This window comes from Trachurus trachurus (assembly GCF_905171665.1).
Source record: "Trachurus trachurus genome assembly, chromosome: 7".
NCBI lineage: Eukaryota > Metazoa > Chordata > Actinopteri > Carangiformes > Carangidae > Trachurus > Trachurus trachurus.
In genome coordinates, this window is record NC_139901.1 from 15538261 (window position 1) to 15555663 (window position 17403).

General features: G+C 40.2%; 1 protein-coding gene across 1 annotated transcript in view; it reads left to right on the forward strand.

Moving 5' to 3' along the window:
* Positions 1–17403, forward strand: part of acot7 (acyl-CoA thioesterase 7) — a gene marked incomplete at its 3' end in the record, with an annotated part of 48615 nt that overhangs the window by 24340 nt on the left and 6872 nt on the right. The window contains exons 7-8 of the mRNA XM_083975217.1: positions 6135–6251; positions 13275–13459. Coding sequence (XP_083831343.1) covers positions 6135–6251; positions 13275–13459 — 302 coding nt within the window. The remainder of the gene's footprint in view (positions 1–6134; positions 6252–13274; positions 13460–17403) is intronic.

Sequence of the window (17403 nt, forward strand, 5' to 3'; positions counted from 1 at the left end):
GTTTCTATAGTAACAGCTCATTAGGAGGCAGTTTGAGCCGTTTGATACTGTCCATGATTAAAGCACTCATTGGGGAGGGGGTGAGAGGGACAGAGGGAGATGGGGTATTGTCGGTGGTGGATAGAGGTAGGCAGCGGACAGGGAGGAGAGCAGAGAAAAGAAAAGGTGTTGGATGTGATGAGAGAATTTGTGAGAAAGGCACAGGTCACAAATGCTTTGATCTCTTGATGCGACACTTTCCTCTGCTGTGAGTTGTTTCTAATCCAAAGGGCTTGAAGTTAGTAGATAGGCGACAGAGAGGCTCCCTTCATGCTTGTTGCCGTTGGATGCCGTTATGCTTGGAGATTTAGAAAAATCATCACAAGGAATCTAATCACAGAGGTATTCTGCCCAATGGCAAACTGGGCTGCACTAGGGTCTTGGTTACTAATTGCCCTCTTTTCCCCCCATTTGCAGTGAGCTGTCTTTTCCTCTTCGCACACACCATCTCCATCCACCCAAACCCCTCTCTCCATCCTCATCCCGCTGCACCCCAACCCCCCAACCCTCTCCGCTCCACACGCTGCCTTTCGTGTTCCCACCCTACGGCAAAGGGAGAGTCATAGTGTGCCATGTCACCCCTGTGAATGTGTAACGCCAGGCCCAGGGCTGTCTTGGCCTCGCTTGTCCTCATTTGTAGTCTCACATTGAGCCTCACTTCAACCTTTTACATGAACTGTACAAGGAGAGGGGGATTTTGCAGGCGTTGCATTAACAGATCCACTGATGGTAGTGATTAATAAAGACAAGCATCTTCGCTACTCAAGGACAGTGCAGTCTTCCACTTGATATGTCTTGGCTTTTTAGTCACAGGTTTCTCTAGCGCACCAGATGAACTGTTGGCTGCCTGCTGCATGAAACAGGGTGGGCAATGGCCTCAAAACAGATCCACACAGTAGTAACCCACTATTACAATTAAAACATTGTGTATAGTTTAAGTTAAGGCAACATAAAGTAGAAGTAGGTGGGGAAAAAAGGTGGACATTACCCTTGCAGTTGAGAAGGTCCTGTCATGACTGAGGACTTGGGGCAAGGTCTCAGTTATAGGAGAAGTACTTGTAATCTAAAATCCAGACCATAATGCATCACATGTGCACGTGTCCCTAATTTCTTCATAACCATTCAATTAAATATTAATATGCCTGTCCAGCAAAGTGTGCATTTATACCTACAGTCAGCTTGGTGAAAACAAGCAGGTAAAATCTCAGCAATTCAGATAATGAAGATCTTCATCAGTTACTGTCATAACTGGCTCTCAGAACTACTGGTGAAACAACACTACTTTTATACCCTTATATACCCCCCCCCCCCGACACTCACCATCCTCATTTTCTCTGGGCATTTGGGGAGCTGCCAACACTCAGGAGCTGGGGAACCAGACCATGGGAGCCCACTCCCACTGTCTCTATCTAAATTCAAAGTCCCCACTACATTTTATTGAATTTCTCTCTGACAAAGTCACAGAGTTCACGTCATGCTATTAAGTTGTATTCTTGACTGTTCCAGCATAGCCACACATAAGCATTTATTCCATCCCATAGCATGCTGAGCAGGGCCCTCTCTGTGTCCCTTATGATTCATTTATTTACCCGGCATGACCTCTGAAAGACCATTTCATTCTGATAACAGCACTCATACCATTACAGAGAAACAGCAAAAAAATTCACAATATTCACAAATGGAAGATCAAATGAGATAAATCTAAAAAAAAAAAAAAGCAGGGTCACTTTTTTTTTTCAAGGATTAACGTCATCAGAGTTTATCAGCTGATGACTGCTGCTACCATAGCTGCTGTGTTGCAGAACTGCTATGAGAGAAAGATAAAAATATAAATGTTTCTGTGAAAAGGATCAAAATAATAAATTGTATATTGCAGGCTGATTATCTTTTTGAAAGCATTTTCAAATTTTAGTAGGCCAATTAGTTTTCTTATGTATTTACTCTGTATAGAAATAACACTGTTAGGGACCTTAAAAATAACATTTGTTTAAAAACATTAAAATTAACCTTAACATTTTAAAAACGTAACATTGCATTTGAAACAAAATCTGACGTTTCAGGTTGTTAGATCCCCGGTATTTAGCCCCTTTTACTAAGGCTTTTTACTGGACCAGCTCTCTGTTTAAAGGGTCAGTTCTCAAATTCTAACAGTCACTGACCTGAGAAATTCTAGAGAATATTTAAGCTGGTGACGAGGAAACTCGCCTGCTTCTAACTGCCTTCATCCAGACTATCCTGCTTCCCCAAGCCACTAGCCCTGGTATAACATATATATAATATTTTATTATTACGGACTCAGGTCCAGGTATAACCCATCCACCCAAAAATAGTCACCGGACACACCCGTTAACGGCAGCTTTCCTCTTATGATCTTGGCACTTGTTATTGGCTAGGTTGAATTTCAGTGAGGACTATAGCCTCTGCATATGGAGCGCCTGCTCTACCCACTGAGCTAAACGGAGCCCCGACAAGAGCTTTCTTTAATTAGCGTTCGGGTTATCTTAGGAATATTCTTCTAAAAATGTGAAACACCAATACACATATTGCAGCAAACCCTGCTGATGAGGAAGAGAAATATAATGTTCATGGTCTGTTGGTTCCCCCAGAGTTATGTTCCCCAAGGTTTTTGTCAGAGCAAACTTTGACAGCTGGGAAGATAGTGGATCATATCAGCCCCAAAGAGGCTGTTCCATAGAAACAACGGAGAACAAGACTTTAGCTTGAAACGCCTCAGTTAACATTGATCTTTGGGCTTTAGTAAATATATGGATAATTAATTAATAACACTACAGTATATGATCCTACTATAGACTGGAGCAGTGGTCTTTTCGTCCATACCCTGGAAACTTGCAAAATCTAATATATCTAAACACAACATTACCACTTTTGAAGGCGAATTTGTTAGAGAAGAGTTTTTATTTAAAAATCTCTTTGATTCAGTGCAACATTATCATTCAGATTTAGTGTGCAGTATAGTGCAGTATGTTTTTGGCTACCAGGTAGATGGTTGTAAGTGTAATATTAATTTTCCTGTTGCTCTGTTTACTAGCTAGTCCTCCAACATTTGGTGCTGAGCAGGTAACGTACAGTGGGTTTTAACTGAGATGTAAAGATTCGGTTTAGTCTAATACAGTCTTCAATTCCATCATCTCTTCAGGTCATGATCTCCATTAAGTGTTACATGCTCAGACATGACCACTCCAGACTTTGAATAGCAGCGGCCTGCTGTGCCTTATTGCCCAGGGGAAATTTCCAGTCTTCAGTGCGATCCCATCAATTTTCACAACAAAGTGGAGATGGAGAGAAAAGAAAAAACAAGATGGCTTTTGGAAATGACTAATAACAAGCTTGAGGAAGAGAGTGAGTTCTTTCCTTGCTCACTTGAACCCAAAGCCTGACATGTTGTCACCTCTTGGAGCTGTGGTCACATCACCACCCTCAACCAGAGACCATTTTCAGTGGATATATTTTATCTATTATGTCTCTGTGTTTTTATTTTAATCAAGGTAACATGCGTCATTGTTATGGTTGTTTGCCAAAAATGGTCAAGATTAACATCCCTAACTGGCAGGAGTCCTGATTTTTTAGAGGTAAATTACTTCATTCAGTGTTTTTGAATCACCTGATCTGTTTATGAGGAGTGGGCAATTCAGCTTTCAGTACACACTTCTTTAGTGGTTGATAATGACAGAATCAACTCCCCAATGTCTTCAAACTGCAGAAAATTAATTCACTTCCTCTAGCATTAGTCTACTTTCGCGTTTGAAATATCTAGCTTGCCCACATAATAATCTACTTTCTGTCAGCCCTCAATCAATATTAGCAGCACAATAAAATGAAAGTGATGCCATGACCTTGACGGATAAGAAGATGTCAACATAATAGCATGTTTAGTTCTTGATCAACTCAGTGGGTCTGCTTTTACAAGGAAAGCTGCAATTGGGAGCAAGCAGCACATTTTGTTTACTCCCACACATTTGGCTGTCATAAATAGAGATGATGGTAGAAGCCTTTTTGAGCCAAAGCAGCCATCGGCAGGCAGACTTATAGATTTTCTGTTCTATAAGAGATACAAAAAGCAGTTCGCTGGGAATCACTGGGGCCACTGGAGTGTCTAGTCAAGGGTCTGGATATATCCTTAAATAAGCATGCATTCACAAGCAGAAGCGCACACATCGCACATGCACACACACTTTCTCTGTGATGTGAAACAGATGCCACCACTCGTTCTCGGTTCTCACATCTACAGCCCACCCACTCCACACAAGATGTCCCACTTTCTGTGAGAAACCCACAAACAACTGTTTCCCTCACACATGACACAAGCTGCCAAAGCCTGTATGTGTGTCACAATCTGACAAATGCAGGTGTGGAACCGTGAATACTTCAGTGAGTGCTGCTCCATTAGGGGCCTAATGGCTCTCAGTCCTTATTGTATTCTGCAACTTTGAATTCTGTTTCCTTGCACTTTCAATGATTTGCAAGCTTTTAGTTTTAGTAAGTCTTCTGTAAGTTTTTGATGATGGACTCCTGAATGGATGTTCTGTCACAGCTCAAAAGTTATGCTTCTATCTTTTTAGCATCAAATACTCCATAAATACTACATAATATATTACACTTGGCATCATGGGCCTGGAAAGTTGCTGTTACTAATGTCTGTTTAGAACAGGATTCCTTTCACTCACAGTGGTGTGTTTTCATCCATCCATCCATCCATGCATCCATCCATACCCTGTCTATGCCACTTTTCAGTGTAGGGTCATTGGGGGGCTGGAGCCGATCCATGCTGACATAGGGTGAGGGCAGCGTACACCGTGGACACATGGAGACAAACAACTTCACATGCTCACTTTCCACTTTCACACCTATGGGCAATTTAGAGTTGCCAATCAACCTATTGTGCCATTGGACTGTGGGAGGAAGCTGCACCACCAGAGCATGCAAACTCCACCCAGAAACTACCTCAGTTATAAATGATCGAATAACCACTAGAGGTCACAGGGGCACATGGTCACAAAGCTTTTATTTATATACAGCAACTGACACTTCTTCACAGCTACATTTGGTTCACATATCCTGTACTATAATCAAGTTGTTTTTTGTAAAGTGTGGACAACCATTAATCTATTGGTCATTTTATTTCAGAAAATATTAGCTTTTTTTTTTTTTTTGCCAAAAAAGTTCTTGCTTCAATTCAGTAAATGACTTAAAGTCAAATGTAGGACTAGCATGACCGAATTTCTTTTTTTGTTTCTATTGGGCTTCCAACATCAGCAAAGCTATTGTCCAAATATTGGTTTTCCATCATGGTGCTAGTGTAGCATGGTTTGAGCAGTCCGTTTGTAGCCCAGTGTCTAACTTCAACACTGTGTGCACCATTAAACACAAGCAAGAATAGTGGGAACAAGCTCACTGAAAAATTGGTCTCACTGAGAACATCTACAGACACCATCTCTGCTGCCTGTTGCAGCCGGTGGCCTATGCCAACTCCTCTCTAGAACCTGCCTTTCAGAAACAGCTTAAAATGTGTAATGGATTTTGAAAAAAAAAAATTACAGTGTGACATTCTTGACTCCCATTTCTACAGATACGTACGTTAAGTTTCATAATTTAGGTTCACGTCTCTCCGCCTTCACCAATATCTGGTCTAACAGAACATTTTTTCAAATGGGACTCTTTGCACTGAGGTTTGATATCCAGATTACACAGGTCACTTGAAGACATCAGCTTTTTAGATCACCTTGGAGAGTAACAGGCTTAAGACTTTAATACTGATGAAATGTGGCAGTCTGCGGTGACAAGAATTCACTCAGCATCCATATGCATTAGACATAGACCGCACCATCTCACAGTGGATGGTGAATTGAATCAGGAAACCCATTAGCTGTTACTTCAAACGATCATATCTCTGTGAAATGGCGTGTCAAACATCACAGAGGATCCTCCAACTTAATGAGGAGATTAACCCTAAAGACCACCCAGAAAATTAAAAGATTTTTCAAACACAGAGTAAAAAAAAACAAAACATCTATTAATCCTCCTGCCTGGCTATGCTGTGCATTTCAATGACCTCAAACTATGTGTTTCTGACACAGGTGTGACCATGAAGCTGATGGATGAGGTCGCCGGCATCGTGGCGGCTCGGCACTGCGCCACCAACGTCGTCACTGCCTCTGTGGATGCCATCAACTTCCACCGTAAGATCAAGAAAGGTGAGGAGGACACAGAAAATCCGCTCAGAGTTTGAAGTGTCTGAAAAATAGAAACAATCACAAGTTCGAACATGTATTAGTACTGCATTAGTACTGGGTACCGTGTCTCCACTTTCCATTAAAGCTCCTTTTTACCCATTGAACAGCACTCTCTGCAGACCCAATTGCACGATAATGTGGAAAAACTCAGCAGTCTATAAATTTGAGACTCAGACAGTGATGTTTTTAAATTGAGCTAAGCAGTGTTAACACCAGTCACACAGCCACTAATCAAGACCAGTTGTGTTTTGCAGTTCAGCTGGTACATCTGGAAAGATGTTATGATTGAACTATTTTCCATTACCAGGCTCTGTCCCGGGGCTGCTCCCTCGGAGACACTGAGAACGGGAAGAACAACGTTTATGCTTCCTTTTCCACAGGCCTCATATTTCAAAGTCCATTCAAGTGTTTTGACAAATACTGCTGTCCATGTAGCTTTTAGCATTTAAGAGGGTCAAAGGTGTCCACTTATAATGGTGACACTATTTATGCCACTTTTAAAGGTTTTATCGACAGCACCGTTTGGACACAGCTGATGCAAAGTGCTTTTAGGAAGGATTGTTATTGAATCTAAATATTTCAGAAGTGACCAAATTCAAAGTCAGTGGAGCAGTGTTACAGTACACTTATGGGTTAAAGTTTTTTTTTTTTTCATGTGCTGGACATGATGTGATCCAGACAACCAGGGCTAACATCCAGATGTTATGATTAGCCCAGGATATGATGTTAACAATGGATCAGCTACATCTGTCCCCATCGTTGAATTATTACGTTTTCTGAATGAGTGCTGGCCCAGGTTCATTGCACATTAATATAGTACAATATGTTTTCAAATGCAGTTGGTAGATAACTTATGAAGCCTTGAAATGTTTTTCAGGTCAGAGTACATAAAGGGAGTGAGAGTTTGGAGGCATTTAAAACAGACTTTTCTGTGAGGACCAGAAAGCTGAGCTGCACGGACCAGTTGGGATCCATGTCCACGGTTCTCAGCCGCTCCTGGTCGCTCCAGTTGCTGCCTCCATCTGTCCCATTAGTTTAGGAGGTGGTGATGTGATTTCCCCTGGCTTCCACAGTGGCCTAAGTGTTATGAGGTGTGCGTAGGAAACGGTTACGGATCAAAACACAAAGCAAGACAAAAACAGCTACTGGCATTGTAGGCTGCATCTCTGCATTTCTTTTGTCATTTCATGGTTTGTATTGTTTCTAGTTTACTCTCTCCAGCCAGCTAAATGCAGATTATATGCATAATTCGAGGGTTAGCAGAGATCTAGCAATTCACAACGTCAAAGTGATGTACAGTCAAAATAAAAGAAATTATAAACACACTTGCTCATCATGAAGGCATGTTGAATGGGGTCACACCTTAGATCTTCAGATAATTTGTTCCATAGATGTAGACATCGTACCTTAATGAAGCCTCACCAATCTTTCTTCTCATTCTTGGACCAGTAGAAATATTTCTTCCAGAGGATCTACTAGGTCTGGTCGTCTTATGTTGTACACGCAGGTTAGCAGCTTATGCTGGGCCAAAGCCATTTAATGGTTTAGATTTCAGCAGTGAAAATTTTCAATTCTGTCCAGTAACACACACTTATGTTTCCAATAAGTGCTCATGGGTACTTTGACAAAAATGGATGAATTGTAGAGGAACATTTAACTAATGCGTATTCCATTTCAATTCTGCGTGAAGCTGGAGGACCACACACCAGCAGACAAATGAGACGAGATGAGACGATAAGAACCCGGGACATTACACAGACTTAGCTCTGTGTCTGCACATGGCTCATGTGGAGGATGTTCACATGACTTGTTTATGAGTTTTTGGAGGTCCTACTGTGTTGATGCAGTCATTTTTACTCATGGTCCGAACTCTGACATTACTTCCAGCAAACTCACAAGTGCTCTAACTAAGGTACAAGACTGGCTTAATAACAACTGCCTTATGCTCAGTACAAAAAAAACGGTGTGTATGACATTCACTAAACAACCAATAAATCAGAACAGATCTAAAGTATATTCATTGGAGGAGAGGAACTTGAATTGGTAACCCAGTTCAAGTACCTTACTATTACAGTAGACAATAATCTCACATTTAAAAAACACATCAAAAAAGTAGCCAACACCATTAGATTTAGCTGCAGCTGCATGGCAATGTTATCCGTTTTCTTATTTCTTATCTTTTACTGATATAAATGCTGCTAGTACTCTGTCCCCTCTTTTATTTATGCAGGTTGCTATTCGTTTTCTTATTGTTGTAACTGCTGCTAATACTATGTTTTTTCATATACTTACGCAGGTAGCTTCCTTTTGTATGGTATGCCTGTCCGCCTTAAATGTGAGGACTACGGATGGAAATTAGCTTTGAGCTAAATCCGGCATATTTACATGACGTGATGTGCACGTCACAAATTGTTCATTAATGTGCATTGTCCTTGTCAAATAAACAATAAAATAAAAAAAATTTTTAGCCTGAACAAGTGAACAGTTCACTTCAAGCAGAAGTAAGCGGAATGTTTGTGTTAATATAAGTCTTAAATAGTTTTATCTTTCGACAGCAATCACTTATATAGAGTGTTTGGTCCGAAACACGGGTCTGTCAGTCACTCTGCTCTGCTGTAAGCTGAGGAGAAAACTTTCCTTGTATCCTACAACCTTTATCCAATGAGGAGAGAGAACGGCATCAAGGGGCGGTCCTCTCTGTGTGTGCAGCCAAGGGATGCGCGTGAATGTGGTGACGTAGGGACGAGGGCGGGGACTGCTAACTCCATCGGCTGACAGAAAGTTAGCTAAAACGACCGGATCGCTTACTTCTGCTTTAATTAATTGCAGATTTTATTTTATTAATGTGCGGTTCAGCAGCAGAAGATTCACAGCAGAGGGAGAGGGAGAGGCAGGGCAGGTATTCAGTGTTAGCAAATATCATCAGAGACTAAAACAACCTGACTGCATAGAAAGAACAGAGTTTAAGGCTTTAATAATGAATAAAGCAATTTAAAAATGTCTTCACAGCTACAATGAGACTCCACAGTATAAAAAACTGAGTGAGGTCAGAGGATCAATAAAAATCCCAGATGTTAATGATCCACCACAATCACATTTTCTCTGTCATGCTGTGTGACAAAGCCAAAGGGGGATCCTGTGGATTGATGTATTGAGCTTAAACAGATAGAGCTTAGTTTCAGATCACAGTGAATTAATGTAGAATTTTGAAAGCTTGATTCAGTGAAATGCAGGAAGAGCGAGCACCATCTTCTGACGTATCACTGATTTGGCAGAAAAATATCTGAACAGAACAAACTAATGAGCGTGGAGCAAAGTGTTTGATTGCTCTATCTGATCAAAGGGATTGTGTGAAACACCACACTGTGTCTATGAGAACAGTAATAATTAGGGATGGGGGTTAATTAGTGGAGTAATCCCAATTAAAAAACAATTCAGAAAGTTATTTCGTTTGCAAACAGTTTATGAAAACTGTTATTAGATTAAATTATTAAATTGGCATCTGATTTAGCAATTATGGATGAATGAACACATTGTCATTTTATAATTTCATTATTTAATTTAGTAATTTGTCTTCCTGACAAATTTCATCTCACACATCATTTTCTGCCTAATTTTCTGCTGCATCAACCCTTGAAGCTATCAGTAAACCTGCTGTACCAGCTATAATAGATTTCTTTTATAGCATATATTTGTAGTATATGTGTGTCATTTAAATAATCTGGTGAGGTCCAGTATGCAAAAACACACATGTGATAAACTGTTGAAGCCAGTAAATGTTTCATCTAGATTGTGTCTTGTGTTTGCAGTTTGTGGGTATCCTAGCTGCCGCACATTTCTTTGTTTATTTATTTATTTAGATATCTGGTCATACTTTGAAATGTGCACAAATTCTATGATAATGCTTGAGACACATTAGAAGATGGCTGCATTCATGTCTCAGCTTGTGAATCACTTGTTTATTAGATTCTGTTTGTGCGCTTTAGCTACACGGTGAAGCGTTGCACGGCTTGTAAACTGCAGAGTCACCACGATGTCCCACTCAACAAAAATGCATTATTATGAACTGAGAATGTAAGTCAGGGAGGTGTCGGCCATTGATGTACCACGGTAGTGTTCAGTCAGTGCTTCTTTATCCATTACAGCGAAATGCTCAGAGGTACAAAGACTAAGAAGAAAGGCGTAAAACTTCAAAAGATGAATGGCAGATGAAAGGAGATGGAGAGGCACACTAACAGTGATAGACTGTGTGAGAGAGAAGTAAAGGGAACAGTGAAGCATACTGAACATCCACAATTATGCTCTTGTTTATTGATTTTAAATCTTACTTTGTGGATCCAGCATGGTTTTTACTAACCTGACATTTCTGAGAATGCTGGAATAAGTAAAGACAGTGAATAGTCAGAGTGATACATCAATGTCTTGGTTTTTGTCTACTACACAACTTGTAGAGCATCCACAATCTGTAAATAAGATGGAAGTAAGGGCTGTGATGTCAGTAACAGCTGCTCTGCCATTGCGTCTTGGCAGCACCTTACACCAACACCATAAATCATTAAAATACATAATTCAATATAATTACTGCATGGTAACTATGGTATGGTACTAGTACTGTGATATTATGCTACTTTAGAGTAAATGTTTTACTCATTCAAGAGTCTGTTCAAAAACGTATTTACAATAAATCCACATCGAAGCAGGATCGTACAGTAAGAATTCCTGAAGTCAAATACTAATGATAGCACCACTAAAGTAAAAACAAATGTCTGAATGTGAGACACTGTCTTTGATTACCAGCAACAGAAATTTTGGAAAGTTATTTGACCTGCACATTAACTTATGTGGTACAGTGATTAGCTCTGTCGCCTCTGGGCTCGATTCACTGACCTTGGGACCTTTCTCAGGAGTTTGCATGTTCCCTCCCTGTGCATGCGTAGCTTCTTTCTGGGTTCTCTGGCTCCCACAGTCCAAATAAATGCACTCAGGGTTGATTGGTGACTATTATGTGCCCGCACTGCACTGTAGGTGTGAATGTGCTGATAGACTGGCGACCTGGCCAGCTCAGTTTGGCAAAAATCCAGTAATAGAGAATGATCTGTGAATAGAGACAACACAATACCAATAGCCCTATGGAAACAACCTAAACACTCTTCGCAGACACTGTAAAATAGTGAATTTATGGCTTATTGTAGTCCTGTCTTGGTGTCTACACCATCAGGCCCCAGCATGGACTCTCCTCACAGAGGATCTGGCCAATCAAACAGCTCCTCAGAAATGAACCCCTGCCAGTTTTTCCACACTGTCTGACCTTCAGCGCTGCATAAGTCCAAGATCGACTTTCTGCATTAATCAAGGCTGTCATCAGGGCTCAGTTTTTTTGTGTGTGTAATGTCACTGAGCAGAGCACGCTTCACTGAGCCTGATACATCTGCACCAGAGAGAGTTCACCTGAACCAGTCAGATAACATATAAAAACTGTCACTTGGCCAGGCAACAGGCTAGAGAATGAAAACATTCAGTGTATGTGCTCATGTGCTAGATTTGCTCACTGCCTAGAAACAAATGGATAGTTATGTTGCCACACCTTGTATTGTTTCTTTTAATACAATCATTGCACTTAATTACCTTTTCACAGTTCTTCACTCAGTGGGATTTTCATTGTCACCATGATATCATTTCTCAAAACACATATTATGTAAGGTCCCTGATAATGATGATGTGATTTCATAACACCTCATAGAGAAGTGAGAATAACAATCATCCAATTCTAACTAGTGCAGTTTTCAGTACTTTTTCTACTCTACAAGGAAATGAGCAGATGCATAAAAAGGCAGCAAAACGTTTTCCCTGTTGTAGTGAATGGTCAAATGCTGCACACTTCATCTGAGGTCTTTTATACAAGCTCCACTCCTATGGGTCACCAGTGGGGCGGAAGACAATATGAAGATTAGATGATATACACAGCAGTGAAACAAAGTTTAGTGGCAATTCACTGGTGGCAAACCATGGTTACACCACCAAACAGGAAAACCAAAGTAAAGATATACAATTTCAAATGCTGCAGTTTTTCCTGATGAGATTAGTCTTCAAATTCCAAGGGTCATGACTTTACTGAAGAGATGCCTTTCATGGGGTGTCTTTTAGCTCAGTTGGTAGAGCAGGCGCCCCCTATACAGAGGCTACAGTCCTCTCTGCAGCCGGCCCCATATCCCGACTCGGGCAGCCCTTTGCTGCATGTCATTTCCCCTCTCTCTGCCTCCCCATTTCCTCTCTCTCTCAACTACACTATCAATCAAAGGCAAAAAGCCCCCAAAAAATATACTTTGAAAAAAAGAAACAGTTCTCATAACATCAGAGCGGTTTGCGGCTCATATTCTGATAAAAGCCTTTTTCACTTTCTATGTACACGTTCTATTATTTAAGACAACTGAGCATCTTTTGAGATCTCACTCATATACTGGATATCTGTCTCAGACCGCAGGGATAACACCTTCTCTAGTCGTCTCTATGGCAACAGCAGTAATAATACAGTACAGAGACATGAAAGAGAATAAAGAAACATATCAGCGATGCCCAGTGCTTTTAGTTGACTGTTTTCGTTCCAACTCCCCGCAGTGACAAAAGGAGAGGAGAAATAATTTTTGATTAGTCAAACCTGAGGTGGACTGGATGAATCTCAGGTTGAAATCAAAGGGAAGGGAAGCAAATGTTCTGCAGCAGTGGGAATGATACAGTATGTCCTCTGAATCTGTGGCAATAAACATTCACCTCTTTTACAGCTTAACTTATTTTCTAACTTATGTTCTACTCTAACACAAAAGCAAACTTGCTTTTTGGTTTGTGCTACTTTTAAAAGGATTAAATGAAGAGGAGAGGACTTGTCTTTGACAACCGCATGCTGACTTAAGAATACGGAAAAGCACTATATTGCTTTAATTTATTATTAACATGTTTTTCTTATCTTATTTCTCCTCTCTCTCTAAGGCTGTGTGGTGACAGTGACGGGACGGCCCACGTTTGTCAGTAACAAGTCAATGGAAATTGAAGTGTTGGTGGACGCTTCCTCGCTGATGGAGCCAGACACAGGGAAATACCGCGCTGTCTCTGCCTTCTTCACCTTCATCTCCCTGGATAAGGATAATAAACCTCTCCCCATTCCTCCTCTTAAGGTTGGTACCGATCTAAACTCTGAAGTTCGTCCTGTGATGTAGAATAGATTTTATTTTGTAAATCATTTAAAATCCAGATACAGCCAATAATGTAATCTTTTCATGGATATGGATCTTTATCATGTTTTTTTATTAATGGTAAGAGCTAATAAAGAATCAATAAGATAAGTGTGCTCGGATAACTTTCTAAATAGAAAAGCAAAAACAAAACAAATAACTTTTTATTTTTTTTTATTTTTATTATTATTTATTTATTTCAGACATGTTAATTGAATCAGACTTCATCACACACAATTTCAGTTACACAAGCACATGACCGAAAGGGAAAACGGGAGAAGCATAAAGCTTATCAGGTCCCGCCCCGATTACCATTCAGAATACATTAATTTCATCACAAATTATGATGAACATAACAGTAAAATGATTACACAGGGAAGATAGGATCAAGACTATTCTTATATTTGTATTGATTTTTAGACGTTGTTAAGAATAAATTGTAATATGACAAATTTTTCATTGTAATTACAACTGCTTTAATTTGACTAAATGTAATGCATTACTGACTAAATGTCAGTCACACACACAGTGTTGGTTGTTGTTGTAACATTCCTTAAGTCAGTGACACCTGTGAGTTTTGGAAAGCTGTCCACATTAGAGACACTGCAAATTTTCCCTGTTATCCTTAAGCACAGAGGGCTTATTGCTAATATCCCCACTACATCCCTGGACAGCAGTGTCTCGCTGACTCAGCTCTTTTTGTTTGGATGTGAAGTGTGTGTGTGTGTGTGTTTACCTGCAGACAGGAGAGAGATACCCACTGTTTGAGCTGCCTCCTCAGTACACAGTGGTCCAGACACTGTTTATATGCAAACACTGCTCTGTATGCACAGACCATCTGTTTAACTCAGCACATTTAAATTATGCCCTGGCTCCAATAATACACCCTGATTGTCTCTGTGATGAGCTATTAAAATCACATCAAGAGCACCAAATAAAGGATTTAGTGGATTGCAAATAATTTCATTTAATATTAATAATGTTATTCCAAATATTTGTGACTCAACAACTGATGTCATGTGTATATTAATCTAATGCTAGAGTTTGTTTTGCTCTGCAGTCCAGCAAGGTCCATAAGCAGAGGCCCTCACTGAAATCTGATAGACCAACAGTAGGTCATCATTCTCTTAAGTGCACACTTGTACACTATTCACAGAGTTTGCACCTGAGCTAATCATTAAACTTTAACCATGTGCAGAGTGAGTACTGAGTAGGTCAGGGGAATGCATTAAAAGCGAGGGCCATGAATCAAAAAGCAAAGCTGTTTTCTGGTTTACCTGCATATTTTCTTTTGCCATAGCCAAAATAATGAATCCAAGTCTGTAGAAAAATACTGTATGTGCTGTCTAACTCACCATAAGGGCTTAAAAGAAGCATAGCACCACATCCTGCTGGGTTTCAAGTAACACAAGTGAGTAGTAAGAAATTTGTGGGATGAAATCCAAGCTTGGCACTGTGGCTGAGATTGAAGTGTGTGTGGAAAATGGTTGTAATAAGTGTGTTGTCATGCTACCAAGTGCTGCAGTGACCCCTCTTACCATAAAGCACACTTTAATGTGCAGCTGCAGTTTTTAACAGCATGACAGGTCGATGTGGGAACACAGTTTTCAGATTGTACTGCCGTCAGATAGAAAAGTGCATCAAATTTGTGTCTGTGCTGGCTGGCCTTTAATAAAGTGACTGTGTCTTCCCCATTTCCATTTCACAAAGGCCCCATGTTTGGATTGCCCATTGTCTGCCTCCCTCCATGAATTCATTTACCTGGTTTTCCATCTCACACAAGCTGCTCATGGCTTTTGTTTCATTGGCAGAGAATTGCAGGGGATGATTAGAGTCATTGTAATTTTTTTTCGGTTCACCTCAATTTTATGAAAAGAGTGTTGGAAAAAAAAATCTCTTGGTGATGTTAATAATTCATCATCAACGCTATAAATGGAAATCTAAATGGGAATCTAAATGTGGTCTGGGCTGCCAGGGCTCTGATGTAGCATGTCAGATAAACAAGGGTGGGAAGAGATTACAGTAGTGTGTGCATGTGTGAGAGAGAAGAAAATGCTGGACAATTATGATATAGACAGGCTTTGTTTGTGTTTCAAAGAAAGACAAACAGACCTCCTGCATGTGTAGGACTGTGTTTGCGAGAGAGGGCTTTGCCAGTGGATGCGCACGTGCTTGAACAGATCACTGGGCACAAATGTGTGTTTATTTATATGAGCGAGAGAGGGATGACTATTTCTTGCTTTATGAGATTCTACTGAAGGCTTAAACATAGGATGAGATTGACTCAAAATGAGGGAGTGTTCGTTCAAACTGATGATGCAAAACCTATTCATAGATGTCAGTCCCTCTGTGAGTAGAGACATGACACGTGCAGGAAATAAGGTTTAACACGTCAATCCAATTAACACCTGGATTTCCCCTAACAGTGGAGATGGGACTGTGAGGGATGGAAACGCAACAATGACATTAATTAGCTTTTTCTAGCTTAACAAAGTACACACTCTGTAATTCTGTGCCGCAATTTTGTATTTTCCCAATAAACCTTATAATCGCTGCTGTTATTAAAAAGAATGATGCTCCTCTGTGTTAGCATGAAAATATTTACACATAGAGGTTTATCAAAGGAGATGCTAATAATGTAAATTAGAGAGCTTTGTTGTCCTTGTTCTAAGATAAGCTGAGCTGCTGGCATACACCCAGGAAAGTTGTATTTATTTATATTGATCTCATCTAACTCTTGGCAAGAAAATAAAATAAGCACATTTCCTTGAAAGACCATGCTATGTTATCTTGGGTGACTTTCTAAAAATACATGACTTTCCCAGTGTCTCATACCCCTGAGCCAAAAACTCCCATCCCTGTCCCTCAGATCCTCTTTATTCTGCTCATACTGAAAATCCATTTAAAAAAACAAACAAGCCTTATGATAAAATAGTCAAACCTTATTATAGAGCAAACAACCCTCTCTTATATGGTTTATCCTTTGTCTGCAGGTTTTCAATGCACGGCCCCTATATATAACACTGTGTATTTGAGTTGAATCTGATTTTGTATCAGATGTATTGTTTGAGATTATTTAATCATAATTATCAGTTTATTTTAATGCACATTTTTTCATAGCTTTTGTCAGATCTGTATCTCAACACAATGCTGTCTCTGAGCTGTGTAGGCAGTTCCTTCACCTCATGGTTTGATTTTTGCTCTGATCTGCATTGTCAGCTGTGAGACCAGATAAAGACTGGTGTGCATCCAATCAGCTGAGTCTATCACTGGTGGACTCCAGTCAGAATGTAGGAACTTGATAAAGAGACATTTTGTGAAACAATACTAAGAGTGTGAATGCTTTCTGAATGCGAGAACACATAGTTTCACATCTTATTTTGAAAATATTTCAGAGGGGCCAGGCTCACCTTCCTCCTCTTAATTCACATGATCACTGAAAGTCTTATTTTTCCTTTCATTGAATCCTTCAATTTAAACATAAAAACACTGCAGAGAGAAGACGTTAATAATAGATGTTGAACCTTCTCTAATGAATATCTTGTGAAATTGTGGCAGCTTTTGCCCCACTTGTGTTCTATGAATAGCCTGATCGAAAGGGCAGCTTCTGCTATTTTTATCTGCAGGTACTTTTCCCCCCATTCTCTCATCCTCGCTTTCTCTCAAGTCAGCCCGCTGCGTTAACTATTTTTAGCTTTTCCTGTTTTAGCTCAGCTGGGGGTTAGGGAGGGTGGGGTGGGGTGTTTGGGAGTTGGGGGAGGGTTGTAGATGAGCTGTCACTGATGTTAGCATACTGTGGGTAATGCTGAAGTGGGGAAAGAGGACAGCATGAGCAGAAAGGAGGATATCAGGGGAATGCATCGCCTCTCTCCTGCAGTTCCCTTGAA